The following is a 27,474-nucleotide window of genomic DNA, read 5'->3' as shown; positions in this document are numbered from 1 at the left end:
TGGTGGTGCACACCTGTAGTCCCAGCTACTCAGGTTGCTGAGGCAGGAGAATTGCTTGAACCTGGGAGGTGGAGGATGCAGTAGCCAAGATTGCACCATTGCACTCCAGCCTGGACAACGGCGTGAGACTCTGTCTTAAATGACATCCTACTTCATAGGGTCGCTGTGAGGTTTGAATGAGTTAATCTATGTGAAGAGTTCAGTTCAGAGTGGGCAAAAAATGTGAGATGATGAAGAGAAGGAGGAAGAATAGAAGTTGCTGTAAGAGAAAGAAAGAGAAGGAATATAGAGAAGAAAAGAAAGATGGTGACGACAGGCTTCCCAAACCCACTGTCTCCAAACATCCTTTGCATGTTCCCAGCATATTTTTATGAAGGATATACCACTTACTTCCATCAGCCAAAGAGTTACTTGCCAAAATGATCCATCTTTTGCATGAAGGTGTTTCTTTCTATTCCAGTCTACAGAACCCTAACCCTTTAGTGAACTCTTCCTGTCGTTCCCATTTATTGTTTATTGCACTTTCCCTTGAACTCTTATCTTGATAGATGCATGTGTTTATACATATATAGCTGGGCATGTATATGTAGGCAAATCAACCCAACTAGGTTCCTTACAGACAGGAACCTCATTCATTTATAAACAGGGTGGACAGTGCTCTGCACTTAACCTATACCTGACAATTAACTAGCATTAAGTTTTTCAGGAGCTTTACCATACATTATCTCGATTATTCTTAATATCAACCTTGAGCAGTAGGCAAGCAGACCATATTCCTCATTCCACTTTACAAATGAAATAGCTGAATCTCAGAGATTCAACTGAACTTGAGACTTTGGGAATTCATGTTTGAATTGATACAGCTGAATATTTTAAAACACCCAAAGTACCCTTCAACTTTGCTGTTTATCTGAAATTTCTGTTCAGTTTGGCTGAAATATTCACTTCAATCATACAAAGACAGCCAAAGTCCCATAAAATCTTAAGTTGTGCAATTTCTTATCCCCAAGATAGAGGGTGGATATTTATTAACTTTACATAATATTACTACTCTATTTCCAAGTAAAGTTATTTTCCCCCTAAGACTCAGACCCACATATGAATTATAGTAAAATCTCTCTCCACCTTCTTCTATTTCCAAGTTCAGAAAATGGCATCCTACCACAGATGCCAATTTAAACACAGGAACATTGAAAATACTGCCAAACTTCCAGGCTTAGAAGCTTTCCTATTGTTACATGTTGGGCTGCGAAACACACAGAGTTTCAAACGTGTAATACAAATGATAGCAACATTATAAGAAACACTTTTAAAGTCCGGGGCAGTTCCTTTTAACTTTCCTTTTTAATCTGGACATTGTCCATTCCAATGGGCTTCACTATAGAATGTTGTACGTGTCATGAAAATAATAAAATTTACCAATTAACAAACGGACTATTCTAAAACAGTGCCTTAATAACACTTTCCCCCAGTTTTCCTTTTCTTTTGAACAGGGATTGGATTCCACAGGCCTTTAGCTAATCAAGGAGACTTTCTAAGATTCTGCCAAAGTTAAAAGGTAGAGGAATATGAGGTCTGACTTTATAGATTTGTTGCACATAATGGTTACTGGAAAAGCACAGCTGGTTTGATGATTCCACCAGAAGATTTTGGCAAAGAAAGACCAAAGATGTATCTTCGTCCTCTATCAAGAAATGATCAAATACATTGGAACTGGCTGGGATATATTCCCCCTCACCTGCTAGCCCATGGATAATACGCCCAACAGCATTTGCCTCAGACCCAGCACATAGGGGGTGCTCAGTGTCTGTTGGCTTCTCCAGCTATGCTTAAAAGAGAAATAGATAAAAATAATAAAGAATCAAAGAAAGGTCTCAATTTGAACCAACCATGTTCATTTTAATCATCATTCTCCTAAACAGCAGCCCAAGTACATTACTCTCTGTTCATATTCAACATATGTACTACCTTGACATTTTTATTACTTTGCCCCAAGGTCGATGAAAGCAACAGAAGGGTTGAGAAGAGGCCTCAAATCTGACACTGTCTGTGTCCCTGTTCCCTGGGTCCCCTGCTGCATTTCTCCCCAGAACTGTGGATGAAAATTGTGGGTTTGAACAACTGGTGTCCTGCTGATTGCAACTGTCAATTAAATAAGCCAGCAACACAGGAGCATATGTTCACACATAAAATATTGATTAATTTCACAGATTGGGATAAAAATATATTAGTACTTGGGTTCTGCTTTCATGCTTAGTGTTCAAATATGCATTCAGTCCATTCAGATCTATTTCTGCACCCTGTGGGCTCAACAGTGTTACTTTTGTGTTTCCCTTTTCTTTTCTTTCTCTGGTTACCCATGTCAGTGCTTCTGTTATGACTGACCGGCAGCATACGTTTAAGCAGGATTTTAATTACTAGGTCATCTGCCAACCGACTTGCCCACAGCAGGCCAGCAGAAAAGCCTCAGTCCTGCAATCCATGCCTCAGACTTTCTCTTGTGTCCTTCTAGGTAAATCTCTTTTTTTCGAGGATGCTAAAATCATGCTGATGGCATCATATTCATCTGATAAAAATGATGATTACCTAATTTCTATAAAGTTTCATTTCTGTCCACTGAGTATTTCAAGTTGCAGGGCTGGCACAGGGACTTTGAGATGGGGTGCCTGATAGCGTGACGTGATACCAGGACTTTTTATCTTAACCCAGAAAAGCACCTTCCCATATATCACTGCACATGCCAACTAACTTCCCTTGGGATTTAGCATAGATCTGGCTTTTCAATTTGCCTTTGAGTAATGTCGTCAATTTGTTTCAATTGAAGCAGGTATTATATTACGTGCTCAAATAGCAGCAGAATTTCTCTCCACCTCTGAAGCCCAATGTGGAGGGAAGATTAGCATTGACTAAACAGTAAGAGAAGACAGTGGTGAGGACCCCTTGTGTCAGCTACTTGGAGATCCAAAGCTGCAGATAAACACCTAACTTTGGCCATGACCAAATCCTTAAAGGATGGCCTCAGTTTCCCAAATGTGTTAAGTAAAACTAATAATACTAGTGCCCTCCCATGGCTGTGAAGAGCATCAAAAGACATCATACAATGCTTAGCACTGAACTTGATGCAGAGAAAGTACTTAACTGGCTATGACAACAGTAAAGCCATCACCCAAAACGCTGCTCTAAATGCTACCATTTTATGGACAATGAGTTCTGTTAGCCTGCGATAACAAAACTGCAATGGAATCACATCTCAAAGTCAAAGAGTATACAACCTGTGGAAATTTTCCAAGTTTAGTTTCTCAAAAATGGATCTCAGACCTGACCTACCTTCCCTGTTTGCCCTCCCTACAGCTTCTAATGTTTTGTCCCTACATGGATTTTTGAATATGCTTTCCCCTCTCCTGTTCATTCTCATTTAAAATTTTAAAAGTTTCCCTGATTCTTCAGACTTGGCTGAGTCCCCCAGTTTTAAGCTGTCTTAGCAGTCTGTGTCTGTAACTTACAGCACTAAACCATCGCTGTAGATTAAATCATTCCATGTGCCATTATTTGTCTAATATCAGCACACAAATACTTATACACACGTGACAGTATACCTCAGAATGCTAACAATTGTCCCTGCCTCATCACCTCTGTAGCCCCATTGTCTGATATAATTGGCAATCAGTCAATAAACGTGTTAGTGTTAAATAGATGAATGATTGAATGAATAAGCAAATAAACTAAAGAGGAATCATTGGTGTTACTAAGATGTTAAGGAACTAAGCAGAGTAGCTGAAAAGTTAAGAATTCTTCCAGAAGTTATCAACAACTGTCACTACACCCACGACAGGCTTCCTAGGTCAACAACAAGTGGCTACATGGAGTCCCATTTCCTGGGTTAATCTAGCCCCCATTTCAGCAATAGGCACTCCATTCTCTTGGGGGTTAAAATTAGCACCAGTAAGCTCCCCCCTTTGGTGGGCTCTAATCATGCAAGGACCCAGGTGGATCTTGCTGACAGATGTTAAGGTTAGAAGGAAGGGTAGCAGCCAGATGAGAAAACAGAGCCACCCCCTTCCGGAGGTACCAGGACTTCCTGCCTTTGGGCCCGGTGGTTCCTGCCTGCCTGCCCCTCCCCCATGCATCAGTTTCAACACAGTGGCTGCTCTTTCTGTCATTTGAACTCAAATTCTATCTCAGAAATTGACGGGCGATCCTGCCCTTGACAACACAATGTCAGCCTTGCTCAGTGTCCAGCCAGTTCTGTATATATTATCATAATGTGCTGCCTGGGTGGACCCTAGCTGATTTTCTCTCTTAATTCAAATCCTCTTTCCAAACTTATTTCTGCTCTCTGACAGGCAGATACTACTTGTTTCAAAATAAAAAACAGCGGCTTGGAAGAAGCTTTAGTTTTTCAAATCCTGTTAGGATATTTGTCTATTCTAGTGGTAAACCGAGCCTAAAAGACTTTCTTTTAAACATGATTTGACTCAAAAAAAAAAAAAAATGTTTCCCAGAGTCCTACACTGTTTTCTGGTGACTTGAAAGAATTACTACTTACCCCAGCCCTTAAAGCCCTCTCTAACAGTATTTCCCAAACTTCAGTCATGATTTTCCTCTGTCCCTGTACACTTACAGTATTATTTACTTAATAGTATTTAGCTGCTGTTTGTTTAGATCAACTTTTTCTTTAAATTTAGTCTTGCCCTAAGCAATAATAGGTGTGAGATCATGACTTTGAGGCTAGAGTTATTGTTTTGTTTATGCATTAACGTAAACACATAACCATGAAACAATGTTTTAATGTTTTTCCCCCACCTTTTCAAATTATCTCACCTACTGCACCGGAAATAGTGGTCTGAAAGCTCACTGCCAACCATCAAGCTGCTTATACACAACACCCCCCCCCAGCTGCAGAAATGCAGAGAGAAGAATGCAAGGTGAAAGCTACCTAAGGCACAATGGCTGTGCAGACCACACTTCTGCGGCTTTTCCAGGCTTCCTAAAACCAACAGTTAACCTCCTGCAGAGGTCGTCAATGTGGAGGGAAACTGGCCTTATGCCCATGCCCTAGAATGACCATAACCTGGGAACTTCGGTAGCCACTTCTCAAGGCTGCATGTGTGTAGACCCTCAAGAGATAGAAGAACCTGTCACAGAATTAGCTGGGTTCCAAAAACAAATCATCAGAGATTGGAGGACTCTTCCAAGACCCACCTTGACTGATGAGGAAACTGGGGCCCAGAGAAATCAAAGTACACACTCAAAGTCATGTAGTAAGGTAGCGGCAGAGCTTGGTTTTACTTTATTTCGGCATATATAACTGAAAATGGTCAAAACCCAAAAATATTTCCAACTCAACCCCTGGCCACTGCTGCTAAATATCTCATGTTAAGAAGGGTTTATGAACAGCACATCAAAGCTTTTACTTGCTCATGAACATCACTTGAAGCCTCTGAAATTCTCAAGCGAGGAAAGCTCCTGTGACGGGTATACAGGCGGCTTGGTTTGAAACAACCAACTGGGCACATCAATGCCACTGGAATTGATGCTTTTATAACCAAATAGAAGACAGAAAAAAATTAGGCTTAAAAAAGTTCTGAGCAGGCTGGCTCATGCCTGTAATCCCAGCACATTGAGAGACCAAGGGGGTGTAATTGCTTAAGCCCAGGCATTCAAGACCGGCCTGGGCAACAATAGTGACCCCTGTCTCTGCAAAATCAAAATAATTCGCCTGGCGTGGTGGTGTGTACCTGTAGTCCCAGCTACTCGGGAGGCTGAGGTGGGAGGATAGCTTGAGTGCAGGAATTTGAGGCTGAAGTGAGCTATGATTACACCACTACACTTCATAGCCTGGGCAACAGAGCAAGGCTCTCTCTCAAAAAAAAAAAAAATTTTTTTTAATGAATTTCTGTCATTTCTGGCCAAAATATAAGTAGAAAGCAACACCCTTCTCCCCCAAATCCCCCCCTCGACAACACATCACACTTTGTGCTTATTAAAATAAGTTAGGTATGACTCATTCATTTATTAGCTCAACCAACCAACCAACCAAATACTGGAAATTTCCCACAGTTTACAGGTTTGTCAAGAAATTCATACAAGAAACTAGCCTCCCTGTATCCAAATCAGTTTCCCATGTTATTTCTAGCATGAGGCACACTCTTCAGTGTCCTAATGGTTGCTGAACTCACAATCTCATCATTTTCTCATGGTCTCCTTCCTCCACACCTTGTACACATGCCAGAGAGCCCATATGGTCAACAAATGATTTCTAGGGAGATGAGTTAGAACATTCTTGCAAATAAATAAAATATTACCAGCATCCTTATTATCTTGCCAGCCCCATGCAAAATATACTAGTCATCGAATTAAATTAGGATTTTAAAAAATTTGACTAGCAGAATATGTCCCAGTCACAGGAAAAGTTTCCTTCAGGTTCCTTGCTTGTGTTAAGAAAAAAACAGGAACAACAGGCTAGGAGATGGAAAGAATTTCTTAGGCTGTAATGTACCAAAGCAGTAGCTAAGACTACAGGCTTCAGCATCGAGCTTCCTGGGTTTGAACCCTGGATCTACTACTTAATTGCTGTGCGAATTTAGGCTAGTTATTTACCCTCTCTTTAGCATCAGTTTTCTCATCTTTACAACAGGGTATCTATAGCACTCTGTGCCCATCATAGTAGGGATCATGGAATGTTTATTATTATTCTTAGCAGTATTATTAGGCAGACCTAAGGTCGAATTCCAGGTCCTATTCTAATTAGTTATGCAGCTTTGAGTAAGTTACTGACTCTTTCTAAACCTCAGTTTTCTCATCTGTAAAATGGGGATAATAATTATTATATATCATGATATTTGTTGGAAGACGTGATACGATGATAAGTAAAATAGTTACCATGGTGCTGGCCTGTAGTAAATGCTCTATAAATGCTGATGATAGTTCAAAAAAAAAAAAACAGTAGTGGTAGTAAATAATAATAGAATAATAAATATCACTACCTGGCCTGGTTACTGTCAAACACGGTAACAAAGTCTGAGCACTATTTCTTTTCTGTTATCAGTGCTGTCAGTGGTGCCATGGTAAAATAAGCAGAACACAGATCACCTGTTCATGAACTCTTCAATCTGTCTGAAGCTGAGATCTTGCTGGCTACTGCATCTCCAGTGGTAGGATTTCTGGTATTACCTGCTTTATGAATTACTCAGGGAATACACTGGAAATGAGTCTTCACTAACATCCTTGTGTATTATCTTGAGTACTTACCACGTCCTTTCTATTTCAAGGAAAGACAAAAGGCATCTTCCCAGCTGCTCAGAGTAAAAGCCCTGATTTGATACCTGAAAATCTGGGGCATCAGTGCTCTATGTTATGACACATCTGGACATTCTTAACCCTAATGTTCTGTTCTTGCATCTGTCTTCTTTATTCAAGTAGGAAAAATCAATTGGTAAGGTGTAACATGCCACCCTCCGTCACAAAAGATGACACCAATATTTTTCTACTTAGCCTAGGTCCTTCACCAAGATGATGTTGCCTTAGTGGTTTTGGCTGGGATTCTGCACTAAAACTAGGCACAGAAGGACTGCTGGCTGTGTGAGAAGCTATGCATCATCCATCACCTGCCACTGTGGTTTCAATGTACATTTCTATCAGGAAGCTGGATTTATTTTACGGACATTCTTCTCAGGATCATGGGAATCCCAGAAAGACTAGAGGCAAGGCTAGGCCAACATGAAATGTACAGGCATTAGGGTGGAACCCAAATCCTCTGGCATGGTTATCCAGCGACCGGGAAGCTTTGCAACCCCTGAAATGCACATGAACAAGTGCAAAGAGCATTGGATGGATTTTGACAGAAACTAGCTATGTTTAAGCATGAGCAGATTATATCCACTCTCTGGGTCTTTGTGAAATGAGGGAGAGTGAAGAAAATGACCTTCCATCCTGGCTCAGGCACTGACCCTGGTGGGAGGAGAGAGAGAAATTTGGGGCGGTATTTTTTCTCTGTTGTTTTAGTTTATTTTCACTCACTAAGTTTTGTTGGGGCAATATACATTTTAATGGGTCAAATAATGCAGCAGCTCTCTAAAGATCTTGAAAAGGTGAGGGTGTCCACACATTCAAAAAGAAGTCAAAACGTACACTGTTTCTAAGCCACTTATGAAAAACTAAATCAATAATACAAAGCCATCTGAAAATAAAAGGACTCTTAAAATGTTTGACTTTCTATAAGAATCACATGCACTATTGATACAATAAGGAGTAATTAGGGGGACAGCTCCAAGACACAGCCAACTCCCTGGTGAGCTTCCAAAGCCCAGCAGTGAAGAGCAAAGTTATAAGCAACTCTAAGCAATCTTGCCCTGGGCTTTCATGGGATCTGAGGAGTCCATGTAATTGAAACTGAGTTCATCAAAGCCCTGCCTGACCCCCACGCCACAACTGCCATCCAGACCATGACCTGCCCAGCCCAGCTTGGCCTGCATGATGTAGCCCTCACAGCAGCCCCAGTCCCATCTCCTGCCACTCCTCCCTTGCCTGGGAGCAAGAGGAGCCCTCTCAGTCCCTTTTGTTCCTAGAATTCACCTAAGCAAAACAGCCCTTGCACACAGTTTCCTTTACCTGGCAATTTTTTTATCCCCTTTGCCTAGTGCTATGGTTTGAATAGATAAATAGTTGGTTGAATGTTCTGCCAAAATTCATGTTGGAATTTAATTGCAATTTCAACAGTATTAAGAGGTAGGACCTTTAAGATGTGATTAGATCATGGGGGCTCTACCCTCCTGAACAGACTAATTCCATTATTGTGGGAGTGAGTTACTTATAAAAGGGAGCTCTCTTCACCCACCTTTGCTTGTCCTTCTACCTTTCCACAATGGGATGATGCAGCCTGGAAGCCCTCACCAGATGCTGGCATCACACCCTTAGGCTTCCCAGCCTCCAGAACTGTAAGACGTAAATTCCTTTCCCTCAGAAATTAGCCAGTCTGCTATAGCAACAGAAAACAGACTAAGACACCTAGTAAAAACTTACTTATCTATTTGATTTTGGCATAAATGAGATTTTTCTCAAAGAAGTCTTCCCTGACACTTCATTACTCCCCTTTGCTTTTGTGGGCCCCCTTTGATCCACTCTAATCCATTAGTTGTACATTTTGCTTAGTACCACTCCTCTCTATTTACGTCATTCTGTGAAGACAAGGACTGAGTCTGCCTTATACTATTGCACCTAGCTTGATGTCTGGCATGTAGTGCATGCTTAGTATGAATGAATGATTTCAAGTATACCTGATTGACACCTCCTCCCTTGGCTGGAAATCCAAAGGAAGGGTTCTTAGAAAACGCTAGTGGATTCCTCTGTTCCCAGGAAGCTGTGTTTCTCCAAAGACACCTCCTGCGGAAAGTCATGTGCCAATAGCTTCAGTTGAGAGCACCATAACATAGTGCATGCTAAAAGGAAGTCTAGAGAGGACCCCACCTGGCTTTCGCCGGACATACAAAACTGAGGCCCACAGAAGCAAAATGACTTTCCCAGGGCCACACAGCCAGTTAATGGCAGTCAGGACTAGAGTCCAGCTCTCTAGACAGACAGACAGGCTGATTCTCCTTCTAGCCTCTTGTTAGGATCATATTACACAGAAGGGAAAAGGGGCTCCTTTGGAGTAATCTCCCCAAGCTCAAACCATCTTTCTCTACATTTCCATAAAAATAAAAAATAAAAAGTTTTTTTTAAAACACATTTAAATGCAGCTGGTCACAGGAAGTCAATGGGGCTGGATACCCATGGACACCCAGGGGCAACTGACAGAAGCAGAAACTGCCTCTGTCTGAATCAAAAGGATTATAGAAGGTCACATGCTGAAGATCAGCAACAACATCGTACTGTCAGGGACAGTTGTAATGGAATACTACAACCAAAAGGTCAGAATTCACTGGTGGTAGTGAACACCTGACTCGATTTCTCCAAAGCTGTAATTACAGCCAGGAGGTGGGCCCAGGGCTTCTATTACCAGTCTTCATTCTTCAAAATATTTTTAGTGTGAGCAAACTCCTCTATTGTTTTTATTTGTTTTCTCTTGAGATCCTGGCACATTTATGTTTTATGTTGCAGTCTTTATTATAACTCTGAAGGGAAATTTAATTGATTTGTATCTGATGCCCATAAAAGCTAAATTTCAATCATTTTCCATTTTTGAAAAGTGAATATGTTTTAAAGAATCTATCTTTGATCTAAAAAACTAAGTAGGACCTCAGGTCAGAGCTCATGAACACTAAAATGTTTATATTCTAAAAACTCTTGACTAATAGTTCCACTGATTTTTTTAAAATAAAAAGAATGTACAAATTCAAAACAATAAAAAAAACACTAAATCTAAAGAACACCCTACTGGGGACTTAATCCCACTCCAGGAAAGGGCTCCTACTGACAGGTGAGCTCTGGGACCTGCTCACATTTCTTTAGTCACCATGGAGGACGTAATTCCTCCAACAGACCAAAAAGGGGAGAAGGAAAAAAAAAAAGAAGAGAGGAAGGGAGAAAAACACCAAAATAAAAAAATACATGTATCCCCTTTAAAAAATGAGCATTTAAACTGCTTGTCAGATGGTTTCCTGACAAAGCCACTAGAGTGTATTCACAGGCATTTGCATAAATGCTGCCGCTGAGTTCACCATAGCTGCAAGTGCTAATGGTACATAAAGTAATTTAGTCACTTCTCCCGGCATTCTATGTCAGAATGATGAGCACGGGCACTTTGCCTTGTTGCATATTAGATCATTAGATAATAAAGTGATAGCACATGCAAGCTGACAGGGGCTGGGCACCACAGCACTGTGAGGGCACCGCATTTTGCCACAGGGGGAAGAAACAGAGAAACTGATGCCACAGTTGGCCTTGAATTGAAGTAAACACAACCTGGAACTCAGGGGAATAACAATGCCAAGAGCAACACTCCCTAAACCCCTCAACGACTCCCCAGAACACAGTCTTCATGAACTTGCCCAAATGACTGGAAGACAAGGCAAGCACACGGGGCAGCGCTGAACATAGCCTTGTGGCAGCCACTCGGCGCCATTCACCCCAAACCCATGCTTTTTCAAAAATTGGAACCAGGAGAGCAGCTACATTTTGAGGCTGCCTCTATCCACAACTGTACATCTTCCACTAAGCCATTGCTTAAAGAAGAAACCTCACTAGCCTAAATGCTCCCATAAATATCCAGCCAAAGAAAATCTTGGTATTCATGAATGAAGAGCAAGTACAGGGGGAAGAGCTGTTTCCACAATCTATAGCATGCCAGGATTCACTCTCTTTGGACCATGCAAGAGTCTATGAAATAAATTTGCCTTTGTCAACTCTCAGACTTGAATTACAGGGTCATTTATCAGAGCACAGGGGTTTGTGAGTCCACGGGTCATATAAGAAAGCCCATGCATGAATGTAAAGCACGATCTCTGTCTCTACTTATATGCAGAAAGGTGAGCTGCAAAAGGAAACTTCCTCCAACAGTCTGACAAGCAGGATATAAATAGAGATGTGAAGAGTAGCCCAAAATAATTCAGGCTACCTGTAAATGAGACGGTAAATTCCAGAATGGGGGAGAACGTAGGTTCCCACAGATCACAAGAGGAGAACATGCTCCGCAGTTTCACCATGAGGAAGCTGTTTGAAAGCAGTTGGGAGTGAGAGTGGAGAGACAGAGGGACGGGGGTGTGTGATTCTCTCAGTCTTTTAAACAGAGCATTTTGAAATAGGACTTTTCAACAACAAAATAAAGTATTACCCTCACGTCAACATGAATTAGCATCTAGGTCCACTCCCACACAGCACCAATGAAAGAGTTCAATAGTCACCCTTTGCTGAGTAGATATTTATGTGTCAGCTTGAAGTGTCTAAATGAGTGGGTGGTTTTGTGTGGTTGGTTGACTCACTCTGCAGAGAAGCAGATTTCTATGGTATTGTCATTACTAAGAATTTGAACATGTCTACCCTTACTTTCCACTGGAGAGAAGTGAAGTAAGGCTTAGGTAAAGGCAAGACCCCCTTGTTGAAGGAAATAAGACATACCCACATCCCCAACGACGGCCAATCATTCACATACAGTGAAATCTCACCATTTTTTGAATAATATCTTATAATAATATGGCCATTTGTGGACTTATAAACTCAAGCAGGTGAATAAAAATGCTGTCTTTAAAACATAGAATAATATGATATCCCAGCTGAAATATTAATATGTACTCTTAGAAGAGAGAACATCTGAGCCGAGGAAGTTTAGAGTTGTGTTGGTCCAGAGGTGTCAAACTGTTGGCCTGTGACTGCATTCTTCCCAAGTGGCTTTTTTTCCCCCTCCTCCTTTCTGTGTCCAAAACTTTGTAATTAGCTACCAACAATTAAAAATTAGGGGAGTTTTAATTCTTGCCAAACTGGAACATCTGGCCCCACTTGGGTTCTCATTCCCCTAAGTGACAACTGGCTGGGACCGGGGGTCACCAGAGCGTGGACCTGCCCGTCTTCTCAGCCTCCACCCAGACCACTTCCCTATCTACATTACCTGCCCCCACCCAAAGCACAGATTTTTTTTTTTTTTAACTCTCCTACGGATCATCACCTTCATTTTAACAAGGAGGAAATCAAGGATACCAAAAGCTAAAGCAACTTGTCCAAGGTTGAACAGAGGCCAGAGTGAAACTAAGAACTGAATTTGGGGTTCCTGGTACCTATTTCAAGGCCTGGTCACTTATCATGCCGCAAAATAATGTTACTGATCTTCATTGCCTAGAGGAATCCTTTAGAGCAGGCTGTATTCTATGTTTGCTTTCGGTTTTTGTTGGAGGGATAATTTGCATGGTGTCAGGAGCTTTCGCACTGGCTTCCCAAGAGCAGAAATAGGAGCTGCATGTGGCCTGACCAGATTTTGAAAGTGTGAACCCAGATTTCAAACTGACAGTCAAGACTGTCACCAGATTGGGTAGTACCTATTGCAGGTAACCAGCCACAGTCTAAAACATAACTTCAGTCCTTAGGCAGCACTCTCCAAATCGTGCGCACTGAGTATTTCCCTATTTTTTTCCTCCTCCTTTCACCTAAACACCTCTAAGTCACACAATGCCTTAAGTAACTCCAAAGATATTATAAAGGCAACATTACGGTAAAGTGAGGATCAGAATAATTTTAAGTACAGAAATGGAACTAGGAATGTAATCATGAGCAGGTGTTTCAAATGGCCTCCTGCAAAAAGTAATATCCATCCATCTCAGTACTAATGAAACCATAAAGAAGCAGCTTTTGAAAGATGATGGTTTACTTTAAAAAGACCGTAAAACTGGATGTGGTGAAGAATCCCTTCTAAGAGTGTTACATCTGGCTAATTAATAAAAAGTACGGTTCGTGTGTTCCATAAGCACAGGAGAAAAAAAACAGGCAAAAATGATGAGAGTGGTGAGTTTATTAAATTGGGATGCTGGCAGGGAAGGGAGTTTTCTGTCTTATGAATTATGGGCAACTCCTGGCCCATGGAAAAAAACAGGCAATCAGATGATAATTTGTGTGGTAGTGTTCTGAAAAGAATCTTGCTGACCTAGCAAACTAGAAAGGGAAGTGAGGGAAATGGGTTAAGAGTCTGAGGCAATTGAAGAAAGTCTAGTATGGTGACTGTTATCCAGAGCCTCAATCACTCATTCTTGGATGGATGGATGGATGGATAAATGGAAAGGAGGAAGAGTAGGTACATTACACACACACGCAACACTGAAAAATTCAGATGTGCACCTAATCCAACCCATGGATCTTCTGAGTGGCATTCACTTTCCTTGATTCAAATTTTTATCTGGTTTCCTTCATTCCTCTCAAAGGCACCACTTATTAGCCATAATTCTCAAAAAAAATGTGATTTTTCCCTATCAAAGTCTACCTACAGAAAGCAAGCGCTATCACCTGGTGAAGAGGTGAGACCTATGTACAGGGCACAGGAAGGACATTTGGTCTGAGCTTCATATTCAGAAAGCACCTGCAACCTAGACATTGAACCTGATCTTCAAAGGAAATTCAACATGTAGTCCCTGAAATACACCAGGAGGATAGTAAAGAGGATGGGTTCATTATAAAACCTCAATGGTCAATTATAAACATGCCTGATATATCACGATTTTTGTGACACAAAATTGTGTGGCCTTTCCTAATTTTTCCTTGGATTGGCCTTTCCTTACTTTGTAATCCAGTGAGAGCTTAAAATAAAGCAATGGCCCACGCCTCCTCCTTTCTCTCAACCTGAAAGGAGGCAATATTAGCCATTTCCAGAGTAGAGAGTGGTCGCACAAGAAAGGTGGGCCTCCGAGATATTTTCCAGTCTTGAATATGTGGCATCATATGTTGAAGAGGAAAAAACCCTGGAGGATCGATCTTGTTCGAAAAGACTTTTGACATTTGAAACAGAGTAGAACATGTGGTGGAGTAGAAGAAAGAAGCCAAATAAATTCACAGTTAAAGTAGCAATGCCAACCAATGAAAATGATTCGCCTACCATGTTCCAGATAAGAGGGCGTACCTTCCGAGGGGTCAAGCCTCCGAGCCCTCCGCCCATGCTTGGAATTATTATGGACAAACATGTTATCAGAGACTGCCAGGACATGGCCATCCACATTGACTGTCGTAGACACCACGACCTAGAGACATAAGAAAGAAATGAATGAACATTTTAATATAAAAGCGTGGTGGGTAATAAGCTCAAGTTAAATAAATAACAGCTGGGAGCTGAAGAAAATTGCATAGCTATTTCACATAATAACTGGTGCTTATGCTGTACAAGTCTAACAAGAGGAGCTATTGATGAGTGGGTCTTTGGCATGGAACGCTTTTGATGCAGTTTTAAGTAAAATTGCACAGTTTATAGTTACACAGCAGAAGGTACACTGTTAACCATAATTTTAACAAGAGGATCTTTATTAGCATATTTTTTTACACAAGGGTGGTTGTGTTTCACCTAAATTACCCTTCAGTTTAGACACTGAAGCAGATATCACAGTTGATCGTGCAAATAAAAATCTTTTGAATCTTTAAAATATTCCCCCCCCCCCCACCGTGTCAGGGTTAAGAGGATAGAGAAATGAAAAAGATTTCAGTAAGAGCTGGGATGCATTTTTCTCTCCTGGGTGTCTTTCTGAGATTTCTTGTACTTTTTTCTTTTCACCTTAGTTTGGTTCATCAGACCAAAGTCCCCCTTGCTACTATCACCATCACCCCTCCCCGCCAAAATTCCTGCCAATTAAGGGTCTTAGATCTGTTTCAAATTAAAAAAAAAATGGTGGGACTGGCCCAAGGCATAATTTAGACACTGAAACCATCTCATAAAGTGACTGTGAACCCAGTTTGCCAGAAGAGACACAGGCAGAGATGTTGTCTCAGAGAACTTTGACTAAAACAATGAGAAGAAATGACCTACACTTCTCCTTATATTAAATGGGAAAGGGATTAAAACTGAAACCCACAGAGATATGTTTATTCATGCGACCTCTTACAACCAAATATAATAATCGTCTGTAATTGCTGCTTCAGCTCCCACCTCATGCTTTGACACGGGAAACAGCAATCAGCCCGCTCCCGTTTAATCCACCTATTATGTTGACTAATTAACTTTGCTCGACAGTTTATTTCTTCCTCCATTATCAGCCCCTGTCAGCCGCAAGCACCCTGCAGCACAGGGGGAACCTCAGGCTCTTTGATTGATCACCGATAGATTGACATGCAGATTAATTTAATTAGAATCACCTCACTTGAGAAATGAAAAACAATGGCAAGAGGGCTAATAGATCTGCTCTCATAATGAGGGGAGCCTCCAGAGCGAAGGCTGAGGATTTCTGATTTATTTTGCTCAATTCCCCAGTTGCTTGGAAAGACTCGCTTTAATTGTTCTTGGTTTTGAGAGGCATTAGCCTCTGAAGAGGTGAACCGCTTCACAAGGATTGGCACAGACGGAGGCCTCAGTTTCTGAGGAAGCCTTTTCTCCGAGTTGGCTAAAGGGGGCAACCACTTCTGAAGAGTCTTGTGCAACACTAATGTTTCATCAGCTGAGTTGGGCAGAGGGGAAGATGCCAGGCCCCAGTCTACGCCTGTGAATTGTCAGCCCAGACTCCAGTCCTCACTAGTCTTGCCACACTTAAAAATTCCCCTGTCCCCCTTGTTGACCTAAGGGCATCCTGGCAAAATATGGTGAATTTCCTTTCCCAGAGCCTCAAAGATGCCCATGAATTGCAGGCTGTGAACGCATCACTCATGGTAGTAGCATAAGGTTAATTTTGTTTTCTAAAACTACTTTATTAAAATGCATAGGAAACAGTTGAGGGTTCAATCAAGGATTCAGAGTATTCTCCTTGGCCACTGTGAAACCCCAAATTCCATCTAGAACAAATCATCTGGGAGATGACATGTAAGTTTGATGCAGTAGTTTGCAGAGTGGTTCTTCCCTTAATTCATGATTGACCAACCAGATCTGACACAGCCTGAAGCTTATGTGTTTACAAGTTAATTTAAAAGAAGGAAGAGAAGGAGGAGAAGAAGAAAATGGTCTACTATTTTGTCTTCAAAAACTATCATGTGCAGTGGCAAAGTCAATTTTACTTAAGGCAACAGAAGTTCACTTTTCTTTTTAGAGAGACGGCTTCTCAGGACTTACAATTACATAACAGAGCCAGGTCTTTCAAAGAAATTTTGATTTACTATGAGACCACAGTTGAGCGGTCACTGGAGTCGTTAGCTGAAGAAACTATAAAAGGAATCCCAAACCATATCTGTTTTCAGTGTCAGGAAATACAGAAAGTGGTTATTCTAGATGTCTGTCTTAGGAGGAAAAAACACAACAGTGACAATTCACCATGCACCTGTAAGACACAAGCTCTCCAAACTTAAGGCTTAAAAATTCAGTATCTTTTAAAGACACTGTCATCTAATCCCTACATTAAACAAAAATGTCAAGAACGGTTAAGGAAAAAAAACTATACCCCATATGTTTTTCTTTTCTTGGCAACAGAAGAACCACCAGGGCCACATGTGTGATAGAATCATTTGGTTGAAATGCCAATCAAAATTGGGGAAAAGATAATACAGAGAATCTTCATACTTTAAATTTCTAGAAAATGAACAGCTAATCTGCTCCTCAAAAACTCACAGTACAACTTGCCTACCGCAAAACAACTTCTCCCATTTCAATTTGGAAATATTCAGGATATATTTAAATAAAACATTTGATAAAATTAATCCACAGAGCAAGTTGTAAATTAAAAAAAAATACATGAGATGCAAAAGGGGGACTGAAGTGTCCTTTAAAAACTGGCCCATGGTAGGAGGGAAAAGGGCCTTTACAGTTTCATGCAAGATTAATGAGGTGCTGACACTTTCATGCAGGCAAGGGGACAGGCAGGCCTGCCAAGTCTCCTACCTTCCTAAATTTTGTCAATAAAACATAGCCTAAATTTGAGACAGATAAACATTAAAAATGATTTTACCTTTGGACACAACCACCCTTTTCCTTTTTCCCCATTTCTCTACTCCCCTGCCCAGAGAAAAAGATGTTGAGAATATGAAGAAATAGGTATGTTTAGAATTTTATGATATCTGTTATAATTACACCTTTACTTTCTAGAACTGCATTGTCCAATGCAGAAGCCAAATGTGTGGCTAAATTTAAACTAAACAAAATTTTAGATTCCCTTCCTGAGCCTCAATAGCCACATTTCAAGTGTTTCATAGCCATACGTAACTCTGGCTACCATATTGGACATGGCGAATGGGGAATTTTTTTTTTATCATTGCAGAATGTTCTATTGGATGGCACTGCTCTAGAATGGTTTTGAAATTAATTGTACCGCTTGATTCTTGAAGATGCCAATGTTATATCTCCTGAAATATCTGCCTATGTAAACAAGTTTGGGTTTATACATATATACTTTATCACTATATTTTTGTAATGAAATTTCTATTAGGGGGCTTTGCTTCTTAAGGTAGCAATTTAGAGATATGCTGGTGAGCACCCAGTATGTTCCAAGGTTCTTTCCATCTGGTCCCTCTCTTCCAGTTGAGAGTATTCGGAATAAGGGAATAAGAAGGGCAGAAAAGAAGTCTCTAGCTGACCATGGCCTTTGGATATTTTACACTTTGGATATTTTCAATTTCTTGGCTCATATCAGTGGTTCAGAATCTCCTCTGTTTCATCTTTTTCTGGATTAATATCCCTAAAAGGTATTATTCCTATCCCTCTCTATTTAGAATTTGAAAGAACTAGATACAAAATTTCATCCTTGGCTCCCAAACTTTCCTGGTTAATGTGACTTTGACCAGGTTAACTTCTCGGAGTCCCAGTGTCCCTGACTCTCAATGGGAATAATGAGCATACTTAACTCATAAGGTAATTGTGAGGCTTAAATTCATTAAAGTGGCTAGCATGGTTCCTGGTTCACATGGAGCACTCAATAAACATGAGTAGCAGTAATAGAGTAGGAGTTGTCACTTTGTTGGTGATGTTAAACAAAAAGTTCAAAGGAATGTGTTGGGTTGATAACCTGAAGCATCTTAACGGCCATAAACAAGACCCAGAATACACTGTAATTTTTTTAAAAAGAGGATACAGACAGTGTTTTTTCTAAGTTCACTGCTCAACACAAACTTACAATTTTAAAGACTTTTGTGCCGATAACACATTATTATACATTTAGGCCTCACGTGAATTGCAGTTTTCACTGGTTTATATAATTTTGCTTTCTAGAACTTATCTGTATCTTAGTCTGTTACATTTGAGGCTTTATAAATGAAACCTCACTATTCTGAAGAGTCTGTAAATGACATGTCTCGTCAGTTCGGTCTAGTTTTCCCAATGTTTCCCATCAGTGAGGGTTTCTCAGGAGTTTTGTTATTGGTTGGTACTTCCTCACCATCACTTCTCGGGCAGCCCCTCTTCCCTTCATGTTGGGCAGGAGACCTTGTATGTCCTCACTCTATTATCTAAGATTCGTGAAGCTTAACCTCTGTCTCATGAGCAGATTTTCAAACAGATATAAGCAGCTAAATTCAATCACGAGTGGAAGATCGCATTAACGAATGCAGCAGTTTGCGTGGAAGAAGGGGTTACGACAAAAGCAACCCCAAACGTTGAAGTCTGCATCTTTAAGCATTTCTTCAACAAACACAGAATCGGAGCAAAGATTAGGTCATAATAAATTTCAAATATTGTGACAGTTAAGGACTTCCTTCCAAAAAAATAGCCACTTCCTCATGTTAATTTTCAATGACTATTTAAAAATTCCAAATCTTGGTTTTCAATGCTGATGCACGGTAACTCAGTAAAAGGAAATATCAGTGTTGAAGTTAGTCTGTTCCATGCTTCCTAACCTCTGGCTTTAGCTTGTACTTTTGCATTCATTTAGGGCTTTAAATTATAAGGCTTTAAAAATACTCACTTGAACTACATGAAATAAAAAGCATTGGGCAGCATTTCATGGAATAATACTCAGCAATAAGAAGGAACAAACAATTGATATCCCAGGGAATTATGTTGAGGGTAAAAGCCAGTAACCAGGGGGTACCAACTGCATGTTAAGGGCTGAATTATTCCTCCCCAGAAATTCATGTTGAAGGCCTGATCCCCAGTGCCTCAGAATGTGACTATATTTTCAGATAGGGCTTTGATTATTTTAAAACGAGGCCATTAAAGAGGTCCCTAATTCAATCCTTACAGGAGGAAATTTGGAAACACAGAGAAGGTGAGCACAGTTACTAAAACAGGACAAGACAAGGCATCCTCGTGGTGATGAAAATTCCCTATAGATGGACTGTGGTGTTAGACACACAAAGCTAGACACGATGCAATTTTATAGAACTAAAAAGATACCCACATAAACAAGTACCAGTAAAACAAGGGAAACCTGAATAAGATGGATGGATTCCATGAATGTCCATATACTGATTGTCATATTGTAAAATAACTTTGCAGAATGTTACTGAGGAAGACTGGGTAACCGGTACATGGGATCTTTCTGTATTACCTCTCTCATAACTGCACGTAAATCTAAAATTATGTGAATAAAAAAACTCAAGTAAATAAAAGGCATCGGCAACCAAGATGTCCTTCACTGGGTGAATGGATAAACAAGCTGGTGATCCATATAATAGAATGTCATTTTGCAATTAAGAAAATGAGCTATCAAGCCACAGTCAGTCATAGAGGGGTCTTATATGCATATTACTAAATAAGAAAAAGTAAATCTCAAGTGACTACTATATGAGTCCCACTGTATGACATTCTGGAAAAGGCAAAACTATGAAGACAGTGAAAAGACCAGTGGTTGCCAGGAGTCTGGGAAAAGACAGGGATGAATGGACTAAGGACAGAAGAGTTTTAGGGCAGTGAAAAAACCATTCTGTATAACACTGCAATGATGAATACGTCCATGCCCTTGTCCAAACCTATAGAATGTACACACAAACAGTGAAACCTAGTGTAAACTATAAATTGATTGATTGATTTTTGAGACAAACTCCTATTCTGTCACCCAACCTGGAGTGCAGTGGTGTGCGATCTCAGCTACCGCAACCTCTCCCTCCTAGGCTAAAGTGGTCCTCCAACCTTAGTTCCTGAGTAGCTGGAACAAGAAGCATGCACCACCACATTCAGCTTTTTCTTTTTTTCTTTTCTTTTTTTTTTTTTTTTTTTTTTTTGGTGAAGACGGGGTTTCACCATGTTGCCCAGACTGGTCTTGAACTCCTGGGCTCATGCAGTCTATGCCCCTTGGCCTCCCAAGTGCTAGGATTACAGGCATGAGCCACCACACCTGGCCCACAAAACTATGGACTTTAATAATATATTAATATTGGCACATCAATTGTAACAAATGTATCACACTAATCCAAGATATTAATAATAGGGGAAAATGAGGGTTAGGGAATGGGGATGGGGTTGAGAGGGTATACGAGAACTCTGTACTTACCTTTCTGTAAATAAATCTAAGACTGCTCTACAAAATAAAGTCTAGATATTTTTTAAAAAGCATTGACAGTGGGGGGGTGGGGAGTTGGGGAGAGAGAGCATGGGGAGAAATGCCAGATATAGGTGATGGGGAGGAAGGCAGCAAATCGCACTGCCATGTGTGTACCTATGCAACAATCTTTCATGTTCTTCACATGTACCCCAAAACCTAAAATGAAATAAAAAAAAGCATTGATGACACTTCTATCCTCAACCCCATACAGTCTACACTCCACGTGTCTGCTTAACTACTTTGCAGACTCGTCAAATGTTAGAGTCACAAGTGACCCTAGAGATCAGCTAATCTAGTGGCTTCCAACTAAATGTTTTTGACGGTAATAACGGGTGACAATATTGCAGAGTGGGAATCATAAAAGCACCTATTCAGTTAATTTTCCCTTGCCTGGGACCCTATCAACTAACTCGATATGGAAACTCTGGTTATCACATCTATGTGAGAAGCTCTCAACTAGCAATTTTTCATGGTTTTAAAGAACTCTAAAGAGAATGTGATTTTTACTCAATAAATGCAATTTGATTGAAAAAATATGTCATCATATGAGGTTCATAAGATAAAATGATAAAAGGAGTCCTCAATATAAGTTATGACAGTCCAATTTGTCCAACACCTCTTTTTGCAGCTTGGCAAACGAAAGTCAGGAGTTAAAAAAAAAAAAAAAAAAAAGACTTCAACTGGGCGCAGTGGCTCACGCCTATAATCCCAGCACTTTGGGAGGCCGAGGCAGGCAGATCACGAGGTCAGGAGTTCGAGACCAGACTGGCCAATAGGGTGAAACTCTGTCTCTACTAAAAAGATAAAAATTAGCTGGATGTGGTGGTGCATGCCTATAATCCCAGCTACTTGAGAGGCTGAGGCAGGAGAATTGCTTGAACCCGGGAGGCAGAGGATGCAGTGAGCTGAGATCATGCCACTGCACTCCAGCCTGGGCGATAGAGCAAGACTCTGGCTCAAAAAGAAAACCTTCAAGGTCATAGGACAAATTAAGAGCAGAGGCAAGCCTGAAGAGAAACCTGTAGACTCACAGTGCAGTTCTCACCCACGCCCAGCTCCGGCCTTGCGATAATTTCAAGCCCTGGCTTACATGTTCTCTCTGGACTCTCCTCATGTCTTCCAGTACAAATCTATGGTGCCTGTGTGACTGACTGCAGTTTAAGTATTATTTACATAAAAATGGTCTGCAGCAGTTAGGTCTTCATTAACTTTGTCCTTCAAAATATCCTTGATTGATATGGAATGCGATATTCTCAGAAATGTGCCTGATTGCTAGGTTCTATCTGGTTGAAAGATTCCAAATAACTCATTAAAAATTATGGAGGACGCATGAACCTACAGGATGTAACAGAGTGGAACTGCTGGAGTGAAGGAGTGGTTAATGGAATTAAATTCACACTTTAAGGCTTGAGGCAAAACTAGCTCTTAACAGGAAGACAAGAACAGACACTTCTAAATCCTCAGATACATGTGCTAAACTAATTTAGACCTTTAGAAAGTAGATTTAGCTTCAGACTCCTGAACGGTGACACAGAATAAACATGAAAAGCTCATAAGTGATCTGAACCTCAGTCCTCCCTCAGTGGATCAGGATACTTTTGATGACGCTTGAGGGTGTCATCGGTGTTTAGTGCTGTGTGTCCTCATTGGCCATTTTAGGTAGGAATGAGACAAACAGGATTGTCAGGCATGCTCTGTAATGATGGGACTCTGGCACAGGGATGTGGAAATCAGGACCAAGAAAATGGCATATTGATCAATGGCTCAGATTCCAGAGTCAGATGATCCTGAGTTTGATCTCCGGTCCCATCCCTTACTTGCTTGTAATCTTAGATTAGTCACTTGGTGATAGGAATAAGTGGTGAGCCTACTATGTGCCTATCATGTGCCCAGCATTATTCTATGCACTGAAGAAGCAGCAATGAACAAAACTGATAGAGCATTCACTAAGCAGGAGTTTAGTTCTTATTGGGGATAGAGAGGGAGTCAGACAATAACTAACCATTAAAAGCAAAATTTCAGATTGTGGTAAGTTCCAAGAAAAATACAATATCTTTTACCTAGGTGGTGCCTAGGTGGAAGATATTTTTAATTGGGTGATTAGGAAAGGCATCTGTAAGGAAGTGACCAATAAATGGATTATTTATAGTTTTATTTTTAGAATAAATGAGGTTTTGCCATGTTGGCCAGGCTGGTCTCAGACTCCCTCCCTCAAGTGATCCACCTGCCTCATACTCCCAAAGTGTTGGACTTACAGGTATGAGCCATCATGCCCAGCCTGAAATCTGCATAAAAAATGTCTGGCTATTCAATGTGTCAGAAGAGTTTTCCAGAGAGAGAGAATAGAAAGTGCAAAGATCCTGAGAGAAGAATGAATTTGGTATAAGTGGGGAAGAAAAATGAAGGAAAGCCAATGTGGTTGACAGGAGCAAAGGAAACAAGAGAAAAAGTGGAAGAAAAATAAGATTATACCTGTATAATGCTTACTACAGTGTCTGACATATAACTAGAGCTCTGTAAGTTACAACTTAAAAAGTAGAAGAATACAAGGATACCTTTGGCTGGTAAATCCCAGTAACTATAGGCATCTTCAGAGCCAGTATCCATCGGCAATCACAGCTCAAAGCAAACCCTTTTACATTCATTAATGTATTGTACATTTCCTTCAAGGCAGCTGTGCTTAATGTAGAAATACATGTTCTCTAAAGTGCAGAGCGACCACTCATCAAATGCTGTTCATAAAGATTCCTTCTCAGTGATGCACACTTTCTGCCAAGGCTCAGCATAAGGCTCATGCCAAGATACATATTTGCCCAGTAAGCCATAATGGTTTAATATATCAGGGTGAAAATCCACCATTTGTATTTACCATGTTATGTGAATTAATCCTGTATTCGGAAACTATCATTAGAGCTGCTTTCAGTATAATTAATCAGCATGGAGCCTCTTGAAATTATTCTCTATGAAGAGAGTGATCGCAGCTCAAGCCCCTAGCATTCTGTTGGTAGAGAATTTAATTGCAAGATGTGCTGTTTGTCAAAACAATATAACAATATAAGTACATCCAAGACAGGGGGTGGGAGTCAGTGGAGGAGAAATAAAGAGGGACATATTCTTATCCCTTTTATGTAAGTGTATTTAAAACAGACAGAAACTGCAGAAGTTGGGCATGTATTTTAAGAATCCTCTACTTATTCCCTATAACATATGGATTCAGAGATACCATGGCTTCTTAAACAAACAGCAAAGATTCTCCAAAATGTCTAGAATTTACTAGAAAAGGCAGGGTGTAGTCTTTTAATATCATAACTTACATCATCATTTTTAAAAGCAAAACACAATTTTGGTGGGAATTTGGGATGAATAACCTGGCGGTTTCTCCTCTTCCTTCCTATCCAAATGACTAAGATGTAAAGGAAGATTGTTTGCCTCCTTAGATAAACATGAGGTACACAGGAGTTTGGTGCTTGCTACTTCATCTGCTCAGAACATTCTCTGGCTCTTCCTAAGATGCTTTATCCTTATTCTTGATCTCTAAACTTGAATGTCCTTACCTCAGAACGCTTTCCTGGTCACCTACTTTAAGAGAGGTTTCCATCTTTCACCCCACACTGTTTTTCTCTCTCATAATATCCTGTTTAATTTTCTTTATAGCAGCAGTTACAATTTCTAATATTTATCCTTGTTAACGTGTACACATCTTCATTGTGGCAGCTGATGGCAATTGTTCTACATACATCCATTTTTTTTATCTTTATGGCTGCACAGCTAGAGCATGCAAGCCTCCCTGTGGTTGTATATGACCATGTGACTGACTTCTAGCCAATGGAAGTGAGCAAATTTGTAAGCTAAGGGTTTTAAAAAGCACATGGTACCCTTCATGTGCCCTTCACCCATCAGAAACTGGATAAAGACAAAAAGGTTCTATAGAATAGGGGAGGTATAAAACAACAAGCGCCCAGGTCCCCAAAAAACCTCAAGGGCAATACCTGCTCATCAACCAGGAACACTTGCCTTGTACCATTATGTGAGCAAGAAATAATCTTCTGCTGCAGGTGAGCCATTCAATATTATACGGTCTATTTGTCACAGCAGCTAGTACCATCCCAAGAAGAATGTAAGTTTCACTGGGCAAAGACCTTATCTTTCTTGTTCATCATGATAGACTCACCACTTAGCACTTCAGTAAATATTACTGAATACATGCATGCATGTGTGCATAAATATGTCTTCCATTTATATTCATATATAGTTATGGATCTAACATTCATATATGAATATAGATTTATAGCCAATGGAAACACTTTATTAAAGAGATAAGATGAATTTGGAAATTTATACTTTACTTCAGTCTCTAAGTATTATGGTTTCTATTGCGATGACAGCTTGAACACGATTCTTGTTCTTCCCTTAGCACCCTCATTCTGCCAGTCCCCAAAAGGAAAGCTACTGATAAAGATTTAAATCTTAACGTTGAATTGTCTGGCTCCTGTCAGTTAAAAACAAGACCGTGGCATCGTTTTAACATAGTCCTTTGACATTGGCATCTTTTTAGTGTCAAGATGAAGAAAGAGGCTTGTTTAGTCCTAAGTGAATTTCTCCGTGTCATGAGCTCTTTCCATCCCCAACTTGCTCTCTTTTTTCCCCCAGCCTTCCCCATGGCCACCAGTCCTGAACAAAGCCTGTATCCACTGTTGTATTTAAGCAAGTTTCTTATCCTAACCATAGCCTAGGGATTTCAAAAGAAAACAACCATTATTAAAAAAAAAAAAAAAAAGATTGTGCCAGATTTTCTACAAGGTTTATTCCATACTGCCTTAAAGTATGAACACAGCCCAGCTCTGCAGAAAGTGATTAATTTCTTGAAAACACTAAGGTCACACTAATTGACATGACCTGTGTAATTAAGCAATCTCTGTTTACACAGCAGAAGCCCAGCCGCTGTGAAGCTGAGTTTGCTTGACAGAATGTCTTTCCATGTCAAGAGATCAACAACCTTTCTTATGTCCTCCTCAGTCACCTACACAGGCCCCTGATTGCTGTTCAGAGGAGACACGCTCCGGCGTTGCTACATGAAGATCAGGCTGGCCGGCAAGCATACAAAGTGAGACAGAAGAAAGCAGCGGCAGTGACGACTGGACAGACCCTGCTTGGTAGGCAAGAGAGTGTGTCTTCAGGCAGATGTGCCGGGACTCAGGTTTTCAATATAACTGGGAAAAGCCATATTGACATGTAAGGAAGAGACCAGAGTTTTTTGGTGCCAGAAAGACATTCTTTCACTCTCCCTCAGAAGCAACAGAAACATAAAAATATTTGAAACCAGCCTTCCAATTAGTGTGCTATGAGAAAAATGCTGAAAAGTATATGTCTTGTTCATAAGCAATCTTCAGTCAATATCATTGTGACACACACCTCTGTAGCCAGGACAGCTACAGCAAAGATTAATCTCTCGTCTTGGTTCAGTCGTAAGACTTGGGAAATTTAGTATGATTTCTTAGCAGACCACTCTGAGATGTCTGGGGGCCGCTTTATTCATACCCCATCTAAATGAGGGTCTCTCCTCCCTTTAGAGAACTGACCAAATCCTTTACAGGTTAAGTGAAGCTCAGGTTGACTGCTAAATAATAGCTTGTTTTCCTAAAGTCCCTGCAAGTAAAAATTGATCAACACTGTAGTTGTACACTAGAAAAATGTTCATGTTCCCCCACTTCCACACAGCTCTAACCTCTGCATGATGAACTTTGCTTATGTGTCAGTGCTGTTCGTGCAGATGGCACCTTTAGACTCTATTAGGGCAAACATCTCTTTTGAAAACCCCTCTCAGGCTTTCCTGGGATTCCAGTACCTATTTGTGGGGAGTCATTAGGGCTCTCAGATATTACGAGATCTCCTTATGGCCTCACTAAATATCTGCTGACAGACTATGGACAATTTCTTTGTTGCTTCAAAACATCAGAATATCTGAGTCCGACTGCTTGGGTTATACCACTGCCTTGCCATTTAGCAGATGTGTGACTTTGGGTAGATTGCTTAACTGTTCTAAATCTGTTTCCTCATTTTAAAAATGGGAATAATCCATATTGCCATATTCTTAACAAGGGTATTATGGAGATAAACACGTTAACTCATGTCAAATACTTTGCACAAAGCATCTCACTAAAGAAATACCAAATAAATGTTAGCTTTATCATCATAATTGCTACCAATATCCATAGAAGTACATAAAGGTAAACACATGGACACATGCATTTAAGCACATGAACATGGAACGTGCTGAACATAGACACAGTTATTTTCCCAGCACTTGCAGTTAGGAATGAACCAAGACGGGGAACTTAAGAAGCTTGGGCTGGAGGCAAAACAAACAAACAAACAAACAAACAAACAAAACAGCTAAGGATGCCAGCTCAGTTTGAAGCTGATTGAGTTGAAGTTCCTAAAAATATCCAGCAGACATCTGGAC

At 40.5% G+C, this 27,474-nt stretch overlaps 1 protein-coding gene across 8 annotated transcripts in view; it reads right to left on the bottom strand.

Moving 5' to 3' along the window:
- The window catches only part of EBF1 (EBF transcription factor 1), a 406,775-nt gene that overhangs the window by 115,080 nt on the left and 264,221 nt on the right, over positions 1 to 27,474 (bottom strand). For 4 of the 8 annotated variants that reach the window (XM_032259644.1, XM_032259650.1, XM_032259649.1 and 1 more), the window contains exon 8: positions 14,534 to 14,651. In XM_032259644.1, the coding sequence (XP_032115535.1) occupies positions 14,534 to 14,651 (118 nt within the window). Of the gene's footprint in view, positions 1 to 14,509; positions 14,652 to 27,474 lie in introns of all 8 variants that reach the window. The other 4 variants (XM_032259648.1, XM_032259642.1, XM_032259647.1 and 1 more) reach the window with 1 other exon arrangement.

The sequence above is a fragment of the Sapajus apella genome, unplaced genomic scaffold, assembly GCF_009761245.1.
Source record: "Sapajus apella isolate SASKATOON/1434 unplaced genomic scaffold, GSC_monkey_1.0 scaffold110, whole genome shotgun sequence".
NCBI classification, from domain to species: Eukaryota; Metazoa; Chordata; class Mammalia; order Primates; family Cebidae; genus Sapajus; species Sapajus apella.
The sequence above is the reverse complement of the archived record's forward strand: the minus strand, read 5'-3'. Positions and strand labels throughout refer to the sequence as shown.